Below are 16,423 nucleotides of genomic sequence, written 5' to 3'. Positions count from 1 at the left end.
ACGGCCATAATTTTGCCAATCAGCTGCTGTAAAGCAATTACCTTGCACTGCTTAACTCAGGGACTCAAGAAACATGTGCTCTGTGTTAAATGTCACTGCTGTCAGTCTTTATTGTCATTTAAGCTCTTAAAAGCCTTTTGAAACAGGTCTCTGGAGTCTTAAGGTTAAACTGGGCCCAAAACATCTGGGATTTTATTTTTTCATTTAAACCCAGAACTAGAATTTTAGAAAAAGTTTTAGAATTTTAGAAAGTATAATTAAAAATGAAATATGGTATATATATTGAAGATTTTCTGCTAATTTATAGATTTTTTTTTTTACTATTATTATTTTCCAGGTATTATAGCCCCCTTTGCAATTGACCAATACATACTGAGTCAGCACAAGATTTAAATAATGACATTATTTCTTGTGCATTGTCTCAGCAAATTTTGCTCAGTCATGCACTGTGCCATGTTTCCGTTTGCTAAATCAAAACAGGTGGGTGTGGTGCTTATCTGGCCTTTCTCAATTCTTATCACTGAACTAAGAATAGCTCGGAGTAGATGCACGTAGCATGTGTTGTTTCATTTTGGACCTGATTAACGTGCAAAGTTACTGTACACAAAGCCAGATGGGGAGCTAGCATCTATATCAAAATAACCCATGTTATCCGGCAGGCTCGGTTTTTCACACCACAGTGCAATAAGCAAATCTGTTGCATCTGTATTCTGAAGGAAACTGATTTTTGACCTAAAACCAATGAGAGCTGGTAAAATAAATCCAGTGTGATCTTTTTAACTGAGTGTTCACATGCTCTTGAGATGATCGTCGGTTAATTCCGACTATCAGACAGCCTGTCCTGGGCTGCGTTTCCCAAAAGTATCGTAAGCCTAAGTACATCGTAGACCCATTGAAACCAATGGAGCTACGATCAACATACGCTTACTATGCTTTTGGGAAACGCCGCACTGGCTGTTTCGAGAGAGCAGGCACACATATTCCCAGCTTTAATGGAAGTCTCAAACAAGGGTCAATGAGAAATGAGGCCCCTGAGTGCTGCCTCACCTCTCCCCTGCTTTTAGAATTTGCACCCTGTGGCTATGCGAGAGCGAGTGCTGAAGTCGCAGCACAGGGCCGTGAAAACTAAAATGTGTGCTGTGGTTTGACCTTTCCCTATGTTAAATACAATATTATCATTTGACGTGCTATTGAGTTGCAGCGCCTTTACATGATCAGATTGACTGCCACGTGGGCTCTGCGCTCAGGTTCAGCACATGTGAGCTCATTAGAGCCAGTATAAACATGGTGTAGCATGCCAACTGGTATAAACAAAACATTTTATTTTATTTTACTTTATTATTTTAGTCTAGTCTTGTTATAAGTGTAAATGCAAGGCAATTATGCTTTTTGTCAAATAATAGGGAAAGAATGACATTTTATTGGATTTTGAGGCTCCTGGGTGAAGTGAAATCTGCACTGGCCCAACTTTATCATTAAGCCATTAACTTAACATGGAAATGCAAGCCAACAAAATTTTGAGGCTGGAAAAAAGACTAAATGTTTCTGCTAAGGCAAATGTCTTGGAGACTGTAGCAACATAATATAACGTCATATTAGCTAGAATTATTATTATTATTATTATTTTATTAAGTGAGCATTAGCCATAAGTGAAAATTTAAATACATGCTTATCTCTTAATAGAAATCATAAAATAAAAGAACAGTTCTGTGCTATTACTCAATAAAATATTGAATTAACTACATTTAATGCATATTAAGCAAATAATTGCAATTGAATATCTATCTATCAGATATATACACACACACACACACACACACATATATATATATGATTAATCATGATTAACTCATGTTTAACCACTGTTATAAAATCAATAACAGCAAATATACACTGTATACATTCTTAAATTTAAAAATCTAAATATTGTTTTTATATCAGTGGTCAAGCACTTTCTAACACACTTGTATTTGTGAATTAATCGACATCGACAAACCTCAAGTACATTAAATTTTTCCAGGTTTTTATAGATTTGTACATCATAAGAAAAGTTTTTTTTAAAGTTGTGTGAGGACGTAACCATAACAACAATTGCTAGATCCCATTTGAGTTGTTACATCGACGAGCTTGAAGTAGCCTTAGCTACTGTTATTTTTTACAATGTTTTTATTGATTTGTACATCACATGAAAAGTGTTCTTTCCCTCAAAGTCTTCAAGAAAGTTGATGATTGAGGCATGTTCGCTACAAGACTTAAATAATCTGCACACCAGACAGGTTGTCTGTAGTAGCTGCTGGAGCTGCTTTGATTTCAGACATTTCCTTTCTGTGTTTATATATATATGTGTGTGTGTGTGTGTGTTTGTGTGTGTGTTACTAATCATTCATATATTTTTATTTATTTTTTTTACAGCTATTAACTGTTTATTCAGATGCCATTTTTATCCTTTCAACCAAATGTTTCGCAAACAATCAAAGTGCGAATCAGCATAATGTGCTGTAAATTCGTAATGTATACAATTAGCCGGCAAATGGCATTCATTAATTAAAGAGCGAGCAGCTGGCACTGGTGGAAGCAGAGTACTGTAGGAGGGTCTCTGGCATGAGATGGACTGCACATTGTGGTCAGAGAGCGTGCCAAATGCCATTCCAGTGCCTCTGCAACAGGGGTCGAAGGTTAAGAAACATTGTGGCTCAGAAGACAGATGACCATGAGGACTGGGTGGATATTATCATCCTGCTTTATAGCTGAAATCACAATTTGTTTAGCAATTTTCATAATAAACATAGTTCTATATGGAGTTGAATAATGACCCATTTTATTGTATTCTTAACCAGTATTAAGCATGTGTCCATACGGTGATCCACTCTTTTAAATGTGCAGTCTTGCTGCTGCCTTAATTGGTGGATTGCATACTAACCACCTTAATGCTCTCACTATGACTTGTGGTACTTGGCAGCATCCACTGTATAATGACCAACTGTGGTTTTCATGTTGTCCTCAGAGACTTTATAAGTGTTGGATTTATGCTATGTGAGGGAATAGGGGTTACCTCTGCTTATTCAGTATCTGAATTTTATGTAGTTGGTGTTCATTATGTGCCTTACAGATCTAACTGTCGAAAAGCTTGTGAAGAATCCAGAAGAACAAGGTAGGTTCATTCTTACTAAGTGGTTGCTAGCATGCTGCTGGTCAGTTTCTAAGGATTTCAGGATGATTGTTAGGGTTGATTGTGAGATTGATAGAAATCAGATGGAACAAACAAATAGTAGATAGTTATGAAATACAGACGATTTTTCTTATATGAACAATATTTGATTGACATGTATAATGACACTAATAGATAGAAATCAGATGAAACAGATGGACAGACAGATAAAATTATATAGATAGATAGATAGATAGATAGATAGATAGATAGATAGATAGATAGATAGACAGACATAGACAGGGCGATAGATAGATAGATAGATAGACATAGACAGGGAGATAGATAGATAGATAGATAGATAGACAGACAGACAGACATAGACAGGGAGATAGATAGATAGATAGATAGATAGATAGATAGATAGATAGATAGATAGATAGATAGACAGACAGACAGGGAGATAGATAGATAGATAGATAGATAGACAGGGAGATAGATAGATAGATAGATAGATAGATAGATAGATAGATAGATAGATAGATAGATAGATAGATAGATAGATAGACAGGGAGATAGATAGATAGATAGATAGATAGATAGATAGATAGATAGATAGATAGATAGATAGACAGGGAGATAGATAGATAGATGTAGTAGATTCTTGTATAAGAAATTACAGACAATTTTTCAATGGGCAATATTTTATTTTGATACAGACATTAATGCCTTGATTGCAAAACAAAGCAAAACTGCTTCTCCATATGACAAGACACCTCAGATTCCTGCATATCCAGCTGTCTGACAGGCGTTGTGATGACACAGGAGGGGACATGTTTCCATTTTTCCAAATGATCCAGACATCTCGCAGTCTCCTCAGAGGAGCATCTATCCTTCATCACTGTCAGTCATTGGTCTCCTGGGGGCATATGGTTTACTGCCACAGACCTTTTCCACTTCAGTCATTAGGGTGCCTTGTAAATGAACTTAGACTTATGGACGAAACTTGCTGAATGACTCATTCCAGCCCAAATGTGATCTTGAGTTACACATTACTAAAACAGGACACATTCCCGTCCTCGACGTCCGGAAGCTTTACGATGTAATTAATCAAATGTTGATTCCACAAGGGTCAATAGAGTTTCGGGAGAGACGGATGTCGATTTCTCAGCTAAGTGAAAAAACAAGTGGTGTTGAAGGCAGGGCCCGGTGTGGATGCTCTGGATAAATCCATCAGGGGCGCTGACAACCAGCCATCAGTGGCTGCACATCTGCACCCATGTGCCCGAGGTCCATGTCTTTTATTGCTTTTCATTGCTTTCTTCAGATGAGAGCACAAGTTCAGTGGAACTGAATCACACCTCCCTCGGAAACTGAGGTGATTATTGCATTGCAAAATGTTAGATTAATCATTAAATTAAAGGTATTTTCGATTGTGCCTGTTGAGTGGACCTGATTGTTGACTGAATTAGAAAAGATCAGTGCAGAGCTCAACAATAAGCTTGAGTTTTGGGCCAGCTGACAGTAATTAATTGTCACTGAGAATTATATTGATCATATGCATGTTTTTTTTTTTAATTTTCAGACCTAAACATTTGATTTTCTGTGATGTAGTCTATTGAAGATTGATGATGCAAATTCAGCTGGTTTAAATATGTTACCATGGGAAAATAGTAGGTTGCTTCTTTAAATGATCATTGTATGCTTTGACCTTCCAGCCAAATTACAGTACCTTTCAAAATTTCTGTCTCTTGTGCTCGACAAGGCTGCATTTATTTGATCAAAAATAGTCAAAAAATTAAAAACAAATCTATTTGAATATATCTTAAAATTTAATTTATTCCAGCAGCCATTACTACAATCATCATTGTCGCATGATCCGTCAGAAATCAAAGATTTTTTTCAAAAGAACAGCACCTATACTAAAAAAAATCCCTTTAAACACCATAAATGTCTTTACTGTCACTTTTGATGAATAAGATGCATCCTTTATGAATGAAAGCATCAATTTCTTAAAAATAAAATTACTCACCCCAAACTTGAATTATTATTTTTATATTATTATTTATTATTTTTTGGGGTGAAGCCACATAATATCAGCAGGGCATGTATAAATCTACTGGGCCAGCATAAAAAAATAAATAAAATAATAATAATAAAAATTCATATATTTATAAGCAAATGCAGTTGGAATCTTTAGAGCAAATAATCCTCAAATCCTGAATGACATCTGTTAACTTAAGAAGAAAAACTGACATCATTTGATTGTTTTTTGGCAGACAGGTAATAGTACAGCTCATGTTTACCACAGCAGCAGACCAGATGAAATGTCAATAGCACAACATGTATCATCTGCCACCTGTCTGCAACCTCGCCATCAATATTCGACCTGATGCCTCATGGCAGCGCGTACCTTTAACTCATCACTCAAAAGCAAGCGTTTCTCCAGCTGTTCCAGAGACTGTACGTTAGTGTGAAGATGCAGATGTTTGACCACACCTGGCAGCTGTCCCTCTTCCCCCTTGTACACGGTGCTTCCCTCTTGTCCAAGCACATGCAGCTCTACCCAGCTCCCCTGCAGCTCATACGGATATGGGGAATCCTGGTGACTGAGATGAGCTATGTGTTTCCCCCCGGAGTCTCCTGTCCCTCGAGGAGCCACGCTGCCTTCCCATTTTCTCACAGTCACTTCCTCTCCATGTCAACCTGGGAATGTGCTGGCAGCCGTCAAGCCACGGAGACAAGGAAAATGTTTCCCGTGTGACAGATATAACAACTCGGGGAAACCATTACTGTTCCTGTTTATCATACACTTGCTGTTACCTGGCACAAAGGACGGTGCTGCAAGTCAGATGCACAAGAAAACAAATCAATCATTCTTCTGAGCGTGATTCATAGCACGGACGCTCCTGCATGTACATCAGGATGAATTACGAAGGGATGCACCTGATTATCGGTGCACATTCAGATGTTAAAACGCTTATCGATAGTTTCAAGCGCGTTCATGTGAGTTGTTTGGGGTTTTCAGAAACCAAGTTTTATTGTATGTGGCAAATGATCCTGAATCCACGGCACATTATCTCAACCCAAATGTGGAAAGAAATGTTATTGCTCAGGGACTTTTAATCTCCCACAGCCCTCTGTTCATTTCAGAGCAGTTCCCACCTGGTTTCCATGGCATCTGTCCAACTCACAGCAGGAAAGGAAGCAGATCTCGGCAGTGCTGAGTTCGCCCTCTTCTGGACGGAAGTAAGGGCTCCAATAAGCCTTGGTCTAATTAGCCGTGCTGTCAAAACATTTCTGCACAAGTACTTTTAGAAAACTCTACTGCATGCTCACACTGAACTATTCAGAGGGAAGATTTGTTAATTTGGGCTTATGTAAGACCGCAGATAGCTGCCATTACGGGAAAAACAAATGAAAAGGTCAAATGATAGTAAATTCAACCCAAAAGGAACCTCTTAACTCAGTTTGGACAGTACCCCACATTCACCTTTGCTTAGAAAAAGACATGACATGGAACGACTTCCCCTTTGAACTCTCTGATCACATCCAATATGGCTCAGTTTGACAATAAACACATTTTATCAAATGATTTTGATTATTAGTACAGAACTGCATGTTTCCAAACATTCCAAACTCAGTGCAGTTTGAACCCTTTTTCTGAACAATTTGAAATAATAGAGTTAAACATATAAAGCAAGCACCTTTATTTGTTTGAACAGATACATAGATTTATATTGTACACTTTTTTTGCTATTTCGTGTTCATATACATGTACTAACCGTGGTTAAAAAAAGGCAACTGTTAATGGAAACAATGGCAAGTATACAATACAATTAGCAAACATATCAAAATCAGTTTTTACAACATTTTTAGCAACCAATTCTTTCTATTGGTCTGCCATAGTGCAAACTGTGTGGTTTGAAGACAGAGTGTTAGCGTGATATTAACATTCATTCTTACAGTTCCGATATCTCTGTCTCGAACACATTTCAATGTGTAGACCGCATTCACAGCGCCTCTGCTTCAAGTCCTTCTGTCCCCTAATAATGATCTCAATAATACTTCAAGTGTGTAGGGCTGTTCGACAGATGAGTTGTGGACAAAAGCTATGATTAACAATTCGAACTGTGTGTTTATTGCAGTGTATGTGGAAGTTTGCGTCAGATAACTGTATTCAAGCTCTGATCAATGTTCAAGAGTCCCTCTCTGTTTCTCTTCTTAAATAAGCTCACCTGTTACAGCAAAGATCTAAATGATTGTATTTTGGCGTGGTTGCATAATAAAATGTTGTCTGCATATCCTAATGAGAGTATTGTGACAAGGTGAAAACATGAATTAAAGCAGAGAATGTCGTCCATTTCAATAGTGTCCATTCCCAAGTCCAGCCAGAATGGCATTCCTTTAGTACATCCATGTAACATTGGACTCCTGTAGCAGAGATACTGATTTAGAGGAAAATGACAAAAAACATAGTCAAATGAAGCAGTGCCCAGAGAGTGAGTGAGCGTCCTTCTATTGCACAGTGTCTTGCGGAAAGCACTGATAATGAATGGTGGATGGTTTGATCAGATGTCCGGGTCTATGAGATGGATCAAGTCCTGTCTGGGCACTGGTTCATGAGCAGCCACAGCGGTCTACTACCATTGAGGGGATCTTGCCGTAGATGATCTGCTCTTTGCCGTTGAAGTAAAGCATGTTGATGGGAGACATTTTGGTGGGGGTGCAGCAGGGCCCGGCGGTGCCTCGCGGATTGGCCTTGTTCACCAGATGGGTGTGGGGATATTTCTGCAGGTGCATGTAGTCGCATTCTCCTGAACAGTAATTCGCCTTATAGCGTTTTGGAGCAATAATCCAGTCCCAGCCGAAGTCCTCGAAGTCCACAGTGAGAGGGTACCTGCAGCATCGAGACTCTGACGAATTCTCGTCGCAGTCCAATCCAGAGTCCCTCCGGATTCGCTTTGGGCCCTCTGAAATTTTCACCTCCATGAAGGGGAGCTGGGAGTGAAAGAAACCAAAGTGAAGCCAGTGTTTCAGTTTACTGTTGGTGCTTTCCTATCTGACGGCGCTTGCCAACTCCTGGTCTGACCATAAAGTAGCTTTGTCCAACCATTAATGTATGCTAATGATTCTGGTTCCAATTCCACATGATTATTATTGCTTAATGGTGCCATTAACTATTTTTTTAATTCTTATTGCAGTTACGGCCCCCAGCAAATCACAAGATCATTTCTGATATCACCAGAACCAATATACAAACATAAATGTAATACTTTTTTGTAATACACTTTTTATAAAATGTATATTAAATAAAAATACTAAAACAAAAAGAAAAACGTACTATCTTTTTTTTAAATTCATTTTTGTAAAGTACTACTGAGTACCCCAAGTTTAAATTTAAGTTTAAGTTTTATGAGGGTTAACTTTTTTTTAGACAGATTAATTTACTAAAAAGATTATTTATTTAAAACAAAGAATTGTAGAACTAAACCATCTACATAATTTCTCATTAGCGCCATTCACAACAATTAATGTTGGCAAAGCTCTGTCTAAAAGCGGTTATATTTTACAAAAACGCACACTTGGTAACCACAGCAGCTGAACTCACCAGTCCATCCTCTCCAGGCTCAGCTGAGGTGATGGCCAAGTCGTTCCCCTTCGCGTCATACGCGTTTATCTCAATGCCCCAGTTGGTCTCCGGTTGTCTTAACCACACCGTCAGGACCTGTTTTACGTCTATACTCTGCCAAGACGTCACTCCTGCGTTCACATCGATCTTCAAAGATCGTATTCGTATGTGTCTTCCTCCGTCCGTGACGGGCGTCAGCCGTGATATCTGTAAGAAGACGGTGGTCGCTTCTTCCGCCGATCTCAGATGAACCCACAGCTGCGCTCTTACGATCCGGTTCGCTTGGATCTTCGGACTGAAGGAGAAAAAACAACACGTCGGTTTCCGATCTACTTGAACGATGGGGTCAGCCAGTGCTTTAAGTGGCCCAAAAGAGGTGCCGGTACTCTATTATAGCCTATATATATATATATATATATATATATATATATATATATATATATATATATATATATATATATTTTTATTTTTTTTTTTTTTTTTTGATGACTCCCCTCATTCCCTGAGGTAACAACAACTATGTTGAAGGGGTTTTATATACAGCAGTCAACAGACGACCTTATAAAAAATAATAAATCCTTTTATTATTTTGTGGATTTGCTTGAGCTAGAAAGAGCTACTGAACATAAATAAAATGTGCAAAAGGATTTTGAAAAAATACCCTTAGAAAGAGCTACTGAACATAAATAAAATGTGCAAAAAGGGTATTGAATTTTTTTTTAACAAAATGTAAATAAAATAAATTATAAAACATAACATAACCATAGAACAGTAGAACAGGGTGTCAGCCAGCGAGTCATCTGATTCTGACCGTGTTCTTTTAGTACTCAGAGTCCGAAGCCAGGAGAGCATATTAAGTGTTGTTCACTGTATTTGTATTTTTTACCGAGCCGAGTGTGCGCGTTTCACACACCATCTCCGGCCACGTTGAGTTGTTGACACTGAAAGCGGCAAAAGCGATGCGCTTTTCACGTGTAAAACTCAAGGGTGTATGGGTAATGTAGTCTCTGCTCTAGGTGGGACGAATTAGGAAGCTGCATTATGAAGGGCGCTCTGAAAAGCGGCAGCGCAGGCAAAGGATTAACACCTCTATTAAAACAGATGTCCAAATGAGCGTACCGGTACGCTAAAAGCACGTTCTGGGCGCACGGTTTACGCTCAAGACCTATATTTGGAAGTGGCGGTACTGAGTACCGCTGGTTTTCACACACATATAAATAATGGGGTCAGCTGAAAAAAAAGAGAGAAAGAGCGATTATAGGGACTGTTCATATGATTATATCTGCTGGTTTTCAGTGACAGATTTATTATTAAAGCGGTTCATGATGTGGCGCACTGATATAGACAAAAATAACGTTTTAAAGAAATAACGTTGACTACGCCCACAAAATACAATACATTACAGACATACAGCAGACAGTTATATGTAAAAATGTATCGACTATATATATAGTTTAGATATATAGTTATTTAAATTAAAATTACCTTAAACGGCATTGCGGAAGGAAACATTTATGCATTTAAAAACTAATGGATTGGCTATACTTATAATGTCTATATGATAATACGCATTTGTTACCTAAAAAAAAAGAATGCCTGAGATATGACCCAGGTTCAACTACAGTTTGTAAATGTCACGTGTGGTAAAGGTGAAATCATTTTCTTCTGACCGACGCTGTGCGCTTTGCTGCGCTTCCGAGTTCAGCGTGCGTAAAATCGGTTTAGCAAGGCTGATAAATGAGGAACACAAAGCCTTTAAAAAAATCAGTAAGCGCGAATTATTTTTGCATTAACTGTGCATTTAATGCACAATAGCCGTCTTTACTGCGTAAAGGGTCTCTCCAAGTATCTACCCTATTTTTTGTCCATTGTTAAGAGGATACATCTACTTGAATGAATCTTTGAAATATACGATCCTTACGCTCTGTGGCCATGGTCATGATGGTCTCAGTGGTGGCATGTTCATCATCCTCTTCCACAGCTCCATCCTTACTGTCATCCCCCACAACATCGTACTGATCCAGAAGTTGTTGCAAAGGCGGTGCTTTGGGTAACAGCTGCTTGACCACGTCCCGGCTGATGTTTGGAGCCTGTTTGAGTCGGAGTTTGCTAAGAATTTGGGACTTGATGGCATGCAGTCTCATCAGCTTGCTGTGTTGTCTGAACTCACATGTGGAGCACTGCTCGCTTTCCTCCGTGGCTGTGGAAGGCTGCTGGTGCGCCGTTATATCTCCATGACCCACTGAACCGCATGCAATTAATACACTTAGAGAAATTAATACCTGTGAAAAATGCATGTTCCAAAGCGTGCTAAAGGATGTTTGATCTGATTTGCTATGGAAATGAACCTCACCACGCACCGGACAAGTAGATGTCATGCTTAAATTCGGCAAGGCTTTTTATACTGCAACTTTGGCCACTCTATTGTGTCGTAAGATTCAATGATTGGCTGAGCTGGCAACAATAAACCTAATGGACAGAGCTGGACTTCTTTCGCAGTTCTTAAAGCGGCATGACACATCTTAGAGGAGTCGTGGAGGAATCAGCCGAACTTGAATACAAATCATGCACATGTATATGAAAAATACTCATATTTATTAGCTATACCATTTCAGTGCGTGCATCTAGGCTACTCACTATCCATCTGACCCCTAATATAAAAGCTACATGTGGCATTTATGCATATGAAATCATAATCGACAGATTTATTTATTTTTTAATCTTAAAAGTACATTCATACATAAATCTTGCTTATATCCTATTTTTATGTGGTAGCCTATAATATTTGAAAAATATGTGTTTGGATAATATTCATGCAGATTCTGTCAATGCAACGGAATTTAATTTCAAACTACATATGTAAAGTTTTAAACGTAAGATATCGAATAATCACAATTCATCTTATTTGTTCAACACTCCCTCATAGCTGCAGTTCTTAAGTTTTTTTAGACCCGTGGGTAAGATACGTAGCGCCATCTTGTGGGATAACTTGTGTAACGCAGGTGAGGTATGTCCCTGACCTTCTAATTTTTGCACAGTTATCAGTAAAATTATACATATAAAGATAGTAAACGTGGAAAAATAATAAAAATATACAAAAAAAAACAAAAAAATTCTAATATACATTAGAAATTATAATTGTGTTGGATTATGGCAAGAAAATAAGTTATGATTAAAATGACCTTTATTACAGTTCTCTGGAATGCTTGATTCTGATTGGCCAGCTGTTGTGCATGTCAAAAACCACTCCGCAGTTTTACTTCTTACATAATAACATAATTTCACCTCAAATCAATATTTCATGTCCATTTATTTATTTGGCAAGGAGCCGTATAATAAACAGGATAATGTGCAGTCATCTGGTCATTATTGCAAAATGAACTTTTTCAAGGTAATACAAGACTCTGCTTAGAGTCTGGGAACATTTTGTGATAATGAGCTGATGACATCACTTATATCTTGAAAAAGTTTGGGAAACCCCTCTGTTAGAAATATTTATTTATAGTATTAGTGAAAACAGTCATTCCACTAGGTGGCGAGATTGTATTTAAAAACACACCGAGGCGCAACCTGTGTCTGCGTGTGTGGCAGTAACCTATTTTACCCAGTTTACAAACAAATGTTTAAGCAAGTGTGCCCTTGAATAGAAACGTGAAGAATCTCCCAGCTTCAAACTGAGTCATATAGATGGCCATGACTGAATGGACACAGAGAAATGCAAAAACAAGACGGGTTAATGCGCTGCTGAGCTGCTTCGCTGTCCTGTCATTGGAATGAAACTGAAACGTTATCATCGTATGTGGACTCCGGACTTACCCTACAAGAGCAAGTTCATCAACATGCTTTCTCACTCTCCTGTGGAGTAACCAGGACTGGTATACAGGAGGAAGCTTCTGTCTGTTAATATTGTGGATGTATGCCAGTTTTCATTTTAAATAACGCATTCCGATTTGGATTTAATGCATTGCTGCGATTTTAATATCCATAATATTGACGATCATAGCCTGCAGTCCGAATAGGTATGTACCCACACTGAGTATTTCATTAGAATCTGCACTTTTACTATTACATTATAAATATATATGTAAAAAAAAATAGATCATTGTGCATTCTGTAAAACCAGGAAAAATATTTGCCTTGACCTTGAGTTTATTGACACAAATACGACCATGGAATTTACTCGAAGAAAGATTTCCAGACAGTGACTGTCGGCTGTCTTTGGCTGCTGTGCATTATAGACTACAACGGCTTCGCGTATCAGGAGAAGAGAATATTGCTGGGAGTAACAATATTATTGTTAAAACATTTTAACCGTTTTGAAAGAATCGTTCTTTTGAGTCGGATCATTTGAACGATTAGGTTGAACCTGTTTGCAAAATCGATCTGAACGATTTGTTCGAAGATCGAACTGAATCAGTCCGAGCGGTTCTCCAGTCCAAAACACCCCGACCAACTGAATCCGATTCGGAGTGAACCGAGAACGGATGGAAGAGCATTTTAGTGTGAACCAAATGAACTCATGTCACGGATGAGGCTAAAAGCAGATTTAAATTTCAGGAATTCAAGCAGAAATTTTACTTATGAAACGTTACATTCACGTTTGATATATGCATTTGCTATAGACAACATAATATAGTTTTGTTTTCAGGTATTATATTAACACATAAAAACTATTTTCTGAAAGTAGATTTGTAGTAGGCTATTGTTTCATGTGAATACAAATTATATTTAGCTTTTAAATTAGGTCTGAATCTGGGATTAAACAAACAAAAAATAAATAAAATAAAAAATAAACCCTTATAAATAGGAAATCCACAATGAACAGCATTATCATGAGGAATTATGTGTTTGCATAAACAACCACTGCATCTTTTTTTATTATTTTTTATTTTTTTTTAGACTGATTCTTTAAAACGTTTGATGAGCCAGACTTGCCATTCCTAATAAATACCATACCTAGTCGACTATACATGCTTTAGACTATTAAAGCACATTTTTCTTTATATTGCCTCATAAGGAAATCCTCATTCCTGTGAAGATTTAGTCATTAAGATGTCATGGACAAGGTTGCCAAGACACTGAAAAATAGTCATCTTGAAAATATATATTTAGCCAGGCGAAGACAAAATAACTCACAATAACCATGCATCTTCTTCACACAGGGCAAGTGTGAGGTGGCCATGAGGAGGCTATACATCATGGCTGACCATCTGGAGTGTCTCAGCTACACTTTGTACAGAAATTCGTCCTTATCCTAGCTTCTTATCCTTACATCACAAAACCCTATAAACTGCCAAACAAGGGAATATAACCTTGGTATCTCGCCATCTTTGCATCTCTCCCCCTCACTGCTTTCAAACCAATGCTACATTATTTATATCATGGGATGCATGAAATCCAAGCACCGCGACCCCACTCAGAACTCCAGCTCATCGGAGAAAGTGGATGGCAAGCCAGGAAAGCAAGGAGAGAAAGCAGTTCTAGTTTTCTCAGAGATTGGCTCCATGGAGGACCCGGTACGGGTCAATCCGGTGCTGCTGGACTATGCCCAGAGACTCTCAGAGGAAATTGTGGCCCGGGCAGTACAACAGTGGGCTGAGGTGGACAGCCGGTACAGTGACATCCCCTACATTGAGTGTGATGTGCCATAACATTTCAACTGGATGGAATAAGATTGGATTGGCCTGGCTTACACTCCTCCTGTATCTAAAGGAGAGCTTTCAGATAGACAACTTCAGCCCAATGGACTAAGAGCTGTTATACCACAAGACTGCATCTTTGGTTTATCCTCAAAGCCCAGTGGTTTAATTGGTCACAATCATCCCAACCATGTTTAGTACATACTTCATCTTTTTGCCTTTAGTATTTTCATGTTCATGTGGCTCAGCACATCACACAGTACCTCATTTTTACTTTCCATCCATCCATTGGTTTTGGTCACATTAGTGAAATTTCATTGGCAAAAAAGGTCCATTGGCAATAGTGTAGTTATGACTTTCAAACCAAGAATATTTGTTGGTCAGCAGTGAGAATTCAAGTGACCTACTTGAACCCATATCAAAATCTGTGTGCAGAAATCTTTCGCCCTTGATGCAAAATTCCTATTGACATGACTGGATTTTGCCCGTGAAAAATCATTGAAAAATGGTAAATGTGACCACACATTTAGAGAACGCCTGCTCAGGGGTTACGGTTTCTATTTAAGGGGCTAATGCTGGCTTCTAGGGATCGATAAGTGTACATCACTGCTAATTCTTTTGACATGACAGCTCTGTCAACTGTAATTCCTGTTACAAACAACCTTGTGGACACTGGCCAGATGTTGTTTCTACATGATACATGGATTCTTAAATTTAGAGGTTACAAATCATCCTGCATTCTCATGATGCTATGAAAGAATACATTCAAAAGAGAAGGATTCCCAAATTAAGCCATTAGACAATTTCGTTAATAGAAGATTTTCTTCTGTCCAGCTGAGATATGCAATTCTTAAAGGCCAAGACATTATAAAAACAAACTTAGTGCTACCAGGTTGCCGAACCCCTCACTTGGAGACAAAATTCAGACAGGGGACCAAACATGCCAATGTCATTAATGATTGTTAATACAAGCACAATTACTCTTCTGGTAGTATTTTAACAGCTGCTCACCAATGCTTTTTATTGATGTGATATTGGCACTTCTGGGTCTTGTGCCATGCTGTCAGGTAGCCATATACTCCCTTTAATGATCTCCAGGGCAATACAGTGCAACAGTGGGGTTTTGGAAGTAAGTCACATTTGTTTTCTCCACAGAGAAATAGATTTTTAGTGATAATATAAAAATCTTTTAAGACAGACCTACCATGAGCTCTGATGTGGTTAACTGATGATATAAGCTTGATCACGTCAGTGTGTTTTCAACCACATAACTACTAAAAACTCATATAATTTCTATATTTGTGCATATCTGAATGTTTTATTTTATACTTATATTTAATTTTTAATCTTTGTTTTATATTATATCATTATCAAATTCAGTCATAAAATAATTACGTTATTCAGAGTGCCAAAAATGTTTTTGCTTCAAATCAAAGGTTGATGAAGCTGTTTGTTTTTGTTAATGACTTTAGAAACTCTTAGCTGAAGAATTTTTTCAAATCCCTATGGAGAAAACAAATGAGAAAATTACTTCCGGAACCAAGGCCACTGAAGACATGGGCAGTCACTGTTACGGCCTGTTGCAAAGACAAGTAAGCAAGAACTGCACTTTGACCATTATACCTTTGCATAGAAAGTCATAAATGCAGAGTGAAATCTTAAGATATGAAAGAAGGACTTAAAGTAGTATTTTATGAGGCCTTTCAGCACACTATGTTATGTGCTCAGTGTAGAACATCAGAATATCTCAGCATCTAAAAGAACAATCAGCACATGATTCACTGGTGTTTATTACTATCATTAGCTTCCATTCTTTTACTAGGCCAAAAGTGTGTAATCACCTATAACAAAAAAAAGTGCTTCAAACCCAGTATAAATAAACAGCAGTCTCAGACTATTTTTGTACCAGCGTGTACTGTCAAGCTGATTTCTCCTAGGATCTCCAGTCATCTCACAAATGTTTGACGAGTTGCTGATGATTCTGACAGAAATTGTTGTATTTCA

The 16,423-nt window shown here is 38.0% G+C and overlaps 2 protein-coding genes across 2 annotated transcripts; one reads left to right on the top strand and one right to left on the bottom strand.

The window, feature by feature from the left end:
• Window positions 1-6,841: 6,841 nt before the first annotated feature.
• Window positions 6,842-11,166, bottom strand: mstnb (myostatin b). The gene is made up of 3 exons (XM_042764169.1): window positions 10,702-11,166; window positions 8,760-9,130; window positions 6,842-8,149 (listed from the first exon to the last, which is right to left on the bottom strand). The coding sequence occupies exons 1-3, from the start codon at window positions 11,156-11,158 to the stop codon at window positions 7,769-7,771; spliced, it is 1,209 nt and encodes a 402-aa protein (XP_042620103.1). The 5' UTR covers window positions 11,159-11,166; the 3' UTR covers window positions 6,842-7,768.
• Window positions 11,167-12,340: 1,174 nt separating this feature from the next.
• LOC122146153 (small membrane A-kinase anchor protein) lies at window positions 12,341-15,698 on the top strand. The gene is made up of 2 exons (XM_042764168.1): window positions 12,341-12,799; window positions 13,943-15,698. Exon 2 carries the CDS (start codon window positions 14,162-14,164, stop codon window positions 14,429-14,431), a length of 270 nt encoding a protein of 89 aa, XP_042620102.1. The 5' UTR covers window positions 12,341-12,799; window positions 13,943-14,161; the 3' UTR covers window positions 14,432-15,698.
• Window positions 15,699-16,423: the final 725 nt, after the last annotated feature.

Source organism: Cyprinus carpio, chromosome A9 (genome assembly GCF_018340385.1).
Source record: "Cyprinus carpio isolate SPL01 chromosome A9, ASM1834038v1, whole genome shotgun sequence".
Lineage (NCBI taxonomy): Eukaryota > Metazoa > Chordata > Actinopteri > Cypriniformes > Cyprinidae > Cyprinus > Cyprinus carpio.
Note: the sequence above shows the minus strand (reverse complement) of the source record. Positions and strands in the feature narration are given on the sequence as shown.

Excerpts from the sequence above, each read along its gene's own strand:
- mstnb (XM_042764169.1), bottom strand. The coding sequence starts at position 11,158 with ATGACATCTACTTGTCCGGTGCGTGGTGAGGTTCATTTCCATAGCAAA. Across the intron at positions 9,131-10,701 it reads CATGACCATGGCCACAGAGC|CTGACCCCATCGTTCAAGTA; the intron begins GTAAGGATCGTA and ends TTAAAGCACTGG. Across the intron at positions 8,150-8,759 it reads AGCCTGGAGAGGATGGACTG|CTCCCCTTCATGGAGGTGAA; the intron begins GTGAGTTCAGCT and ends TTTCACTCCCAG.
- LOC122146153 (XM_042764168.1), top strand. The coding sequence starts at position 14,162 with ATGGGATGCATGAAATCCAAGCACCGCGACCCCACTCAGAACTCCAGC.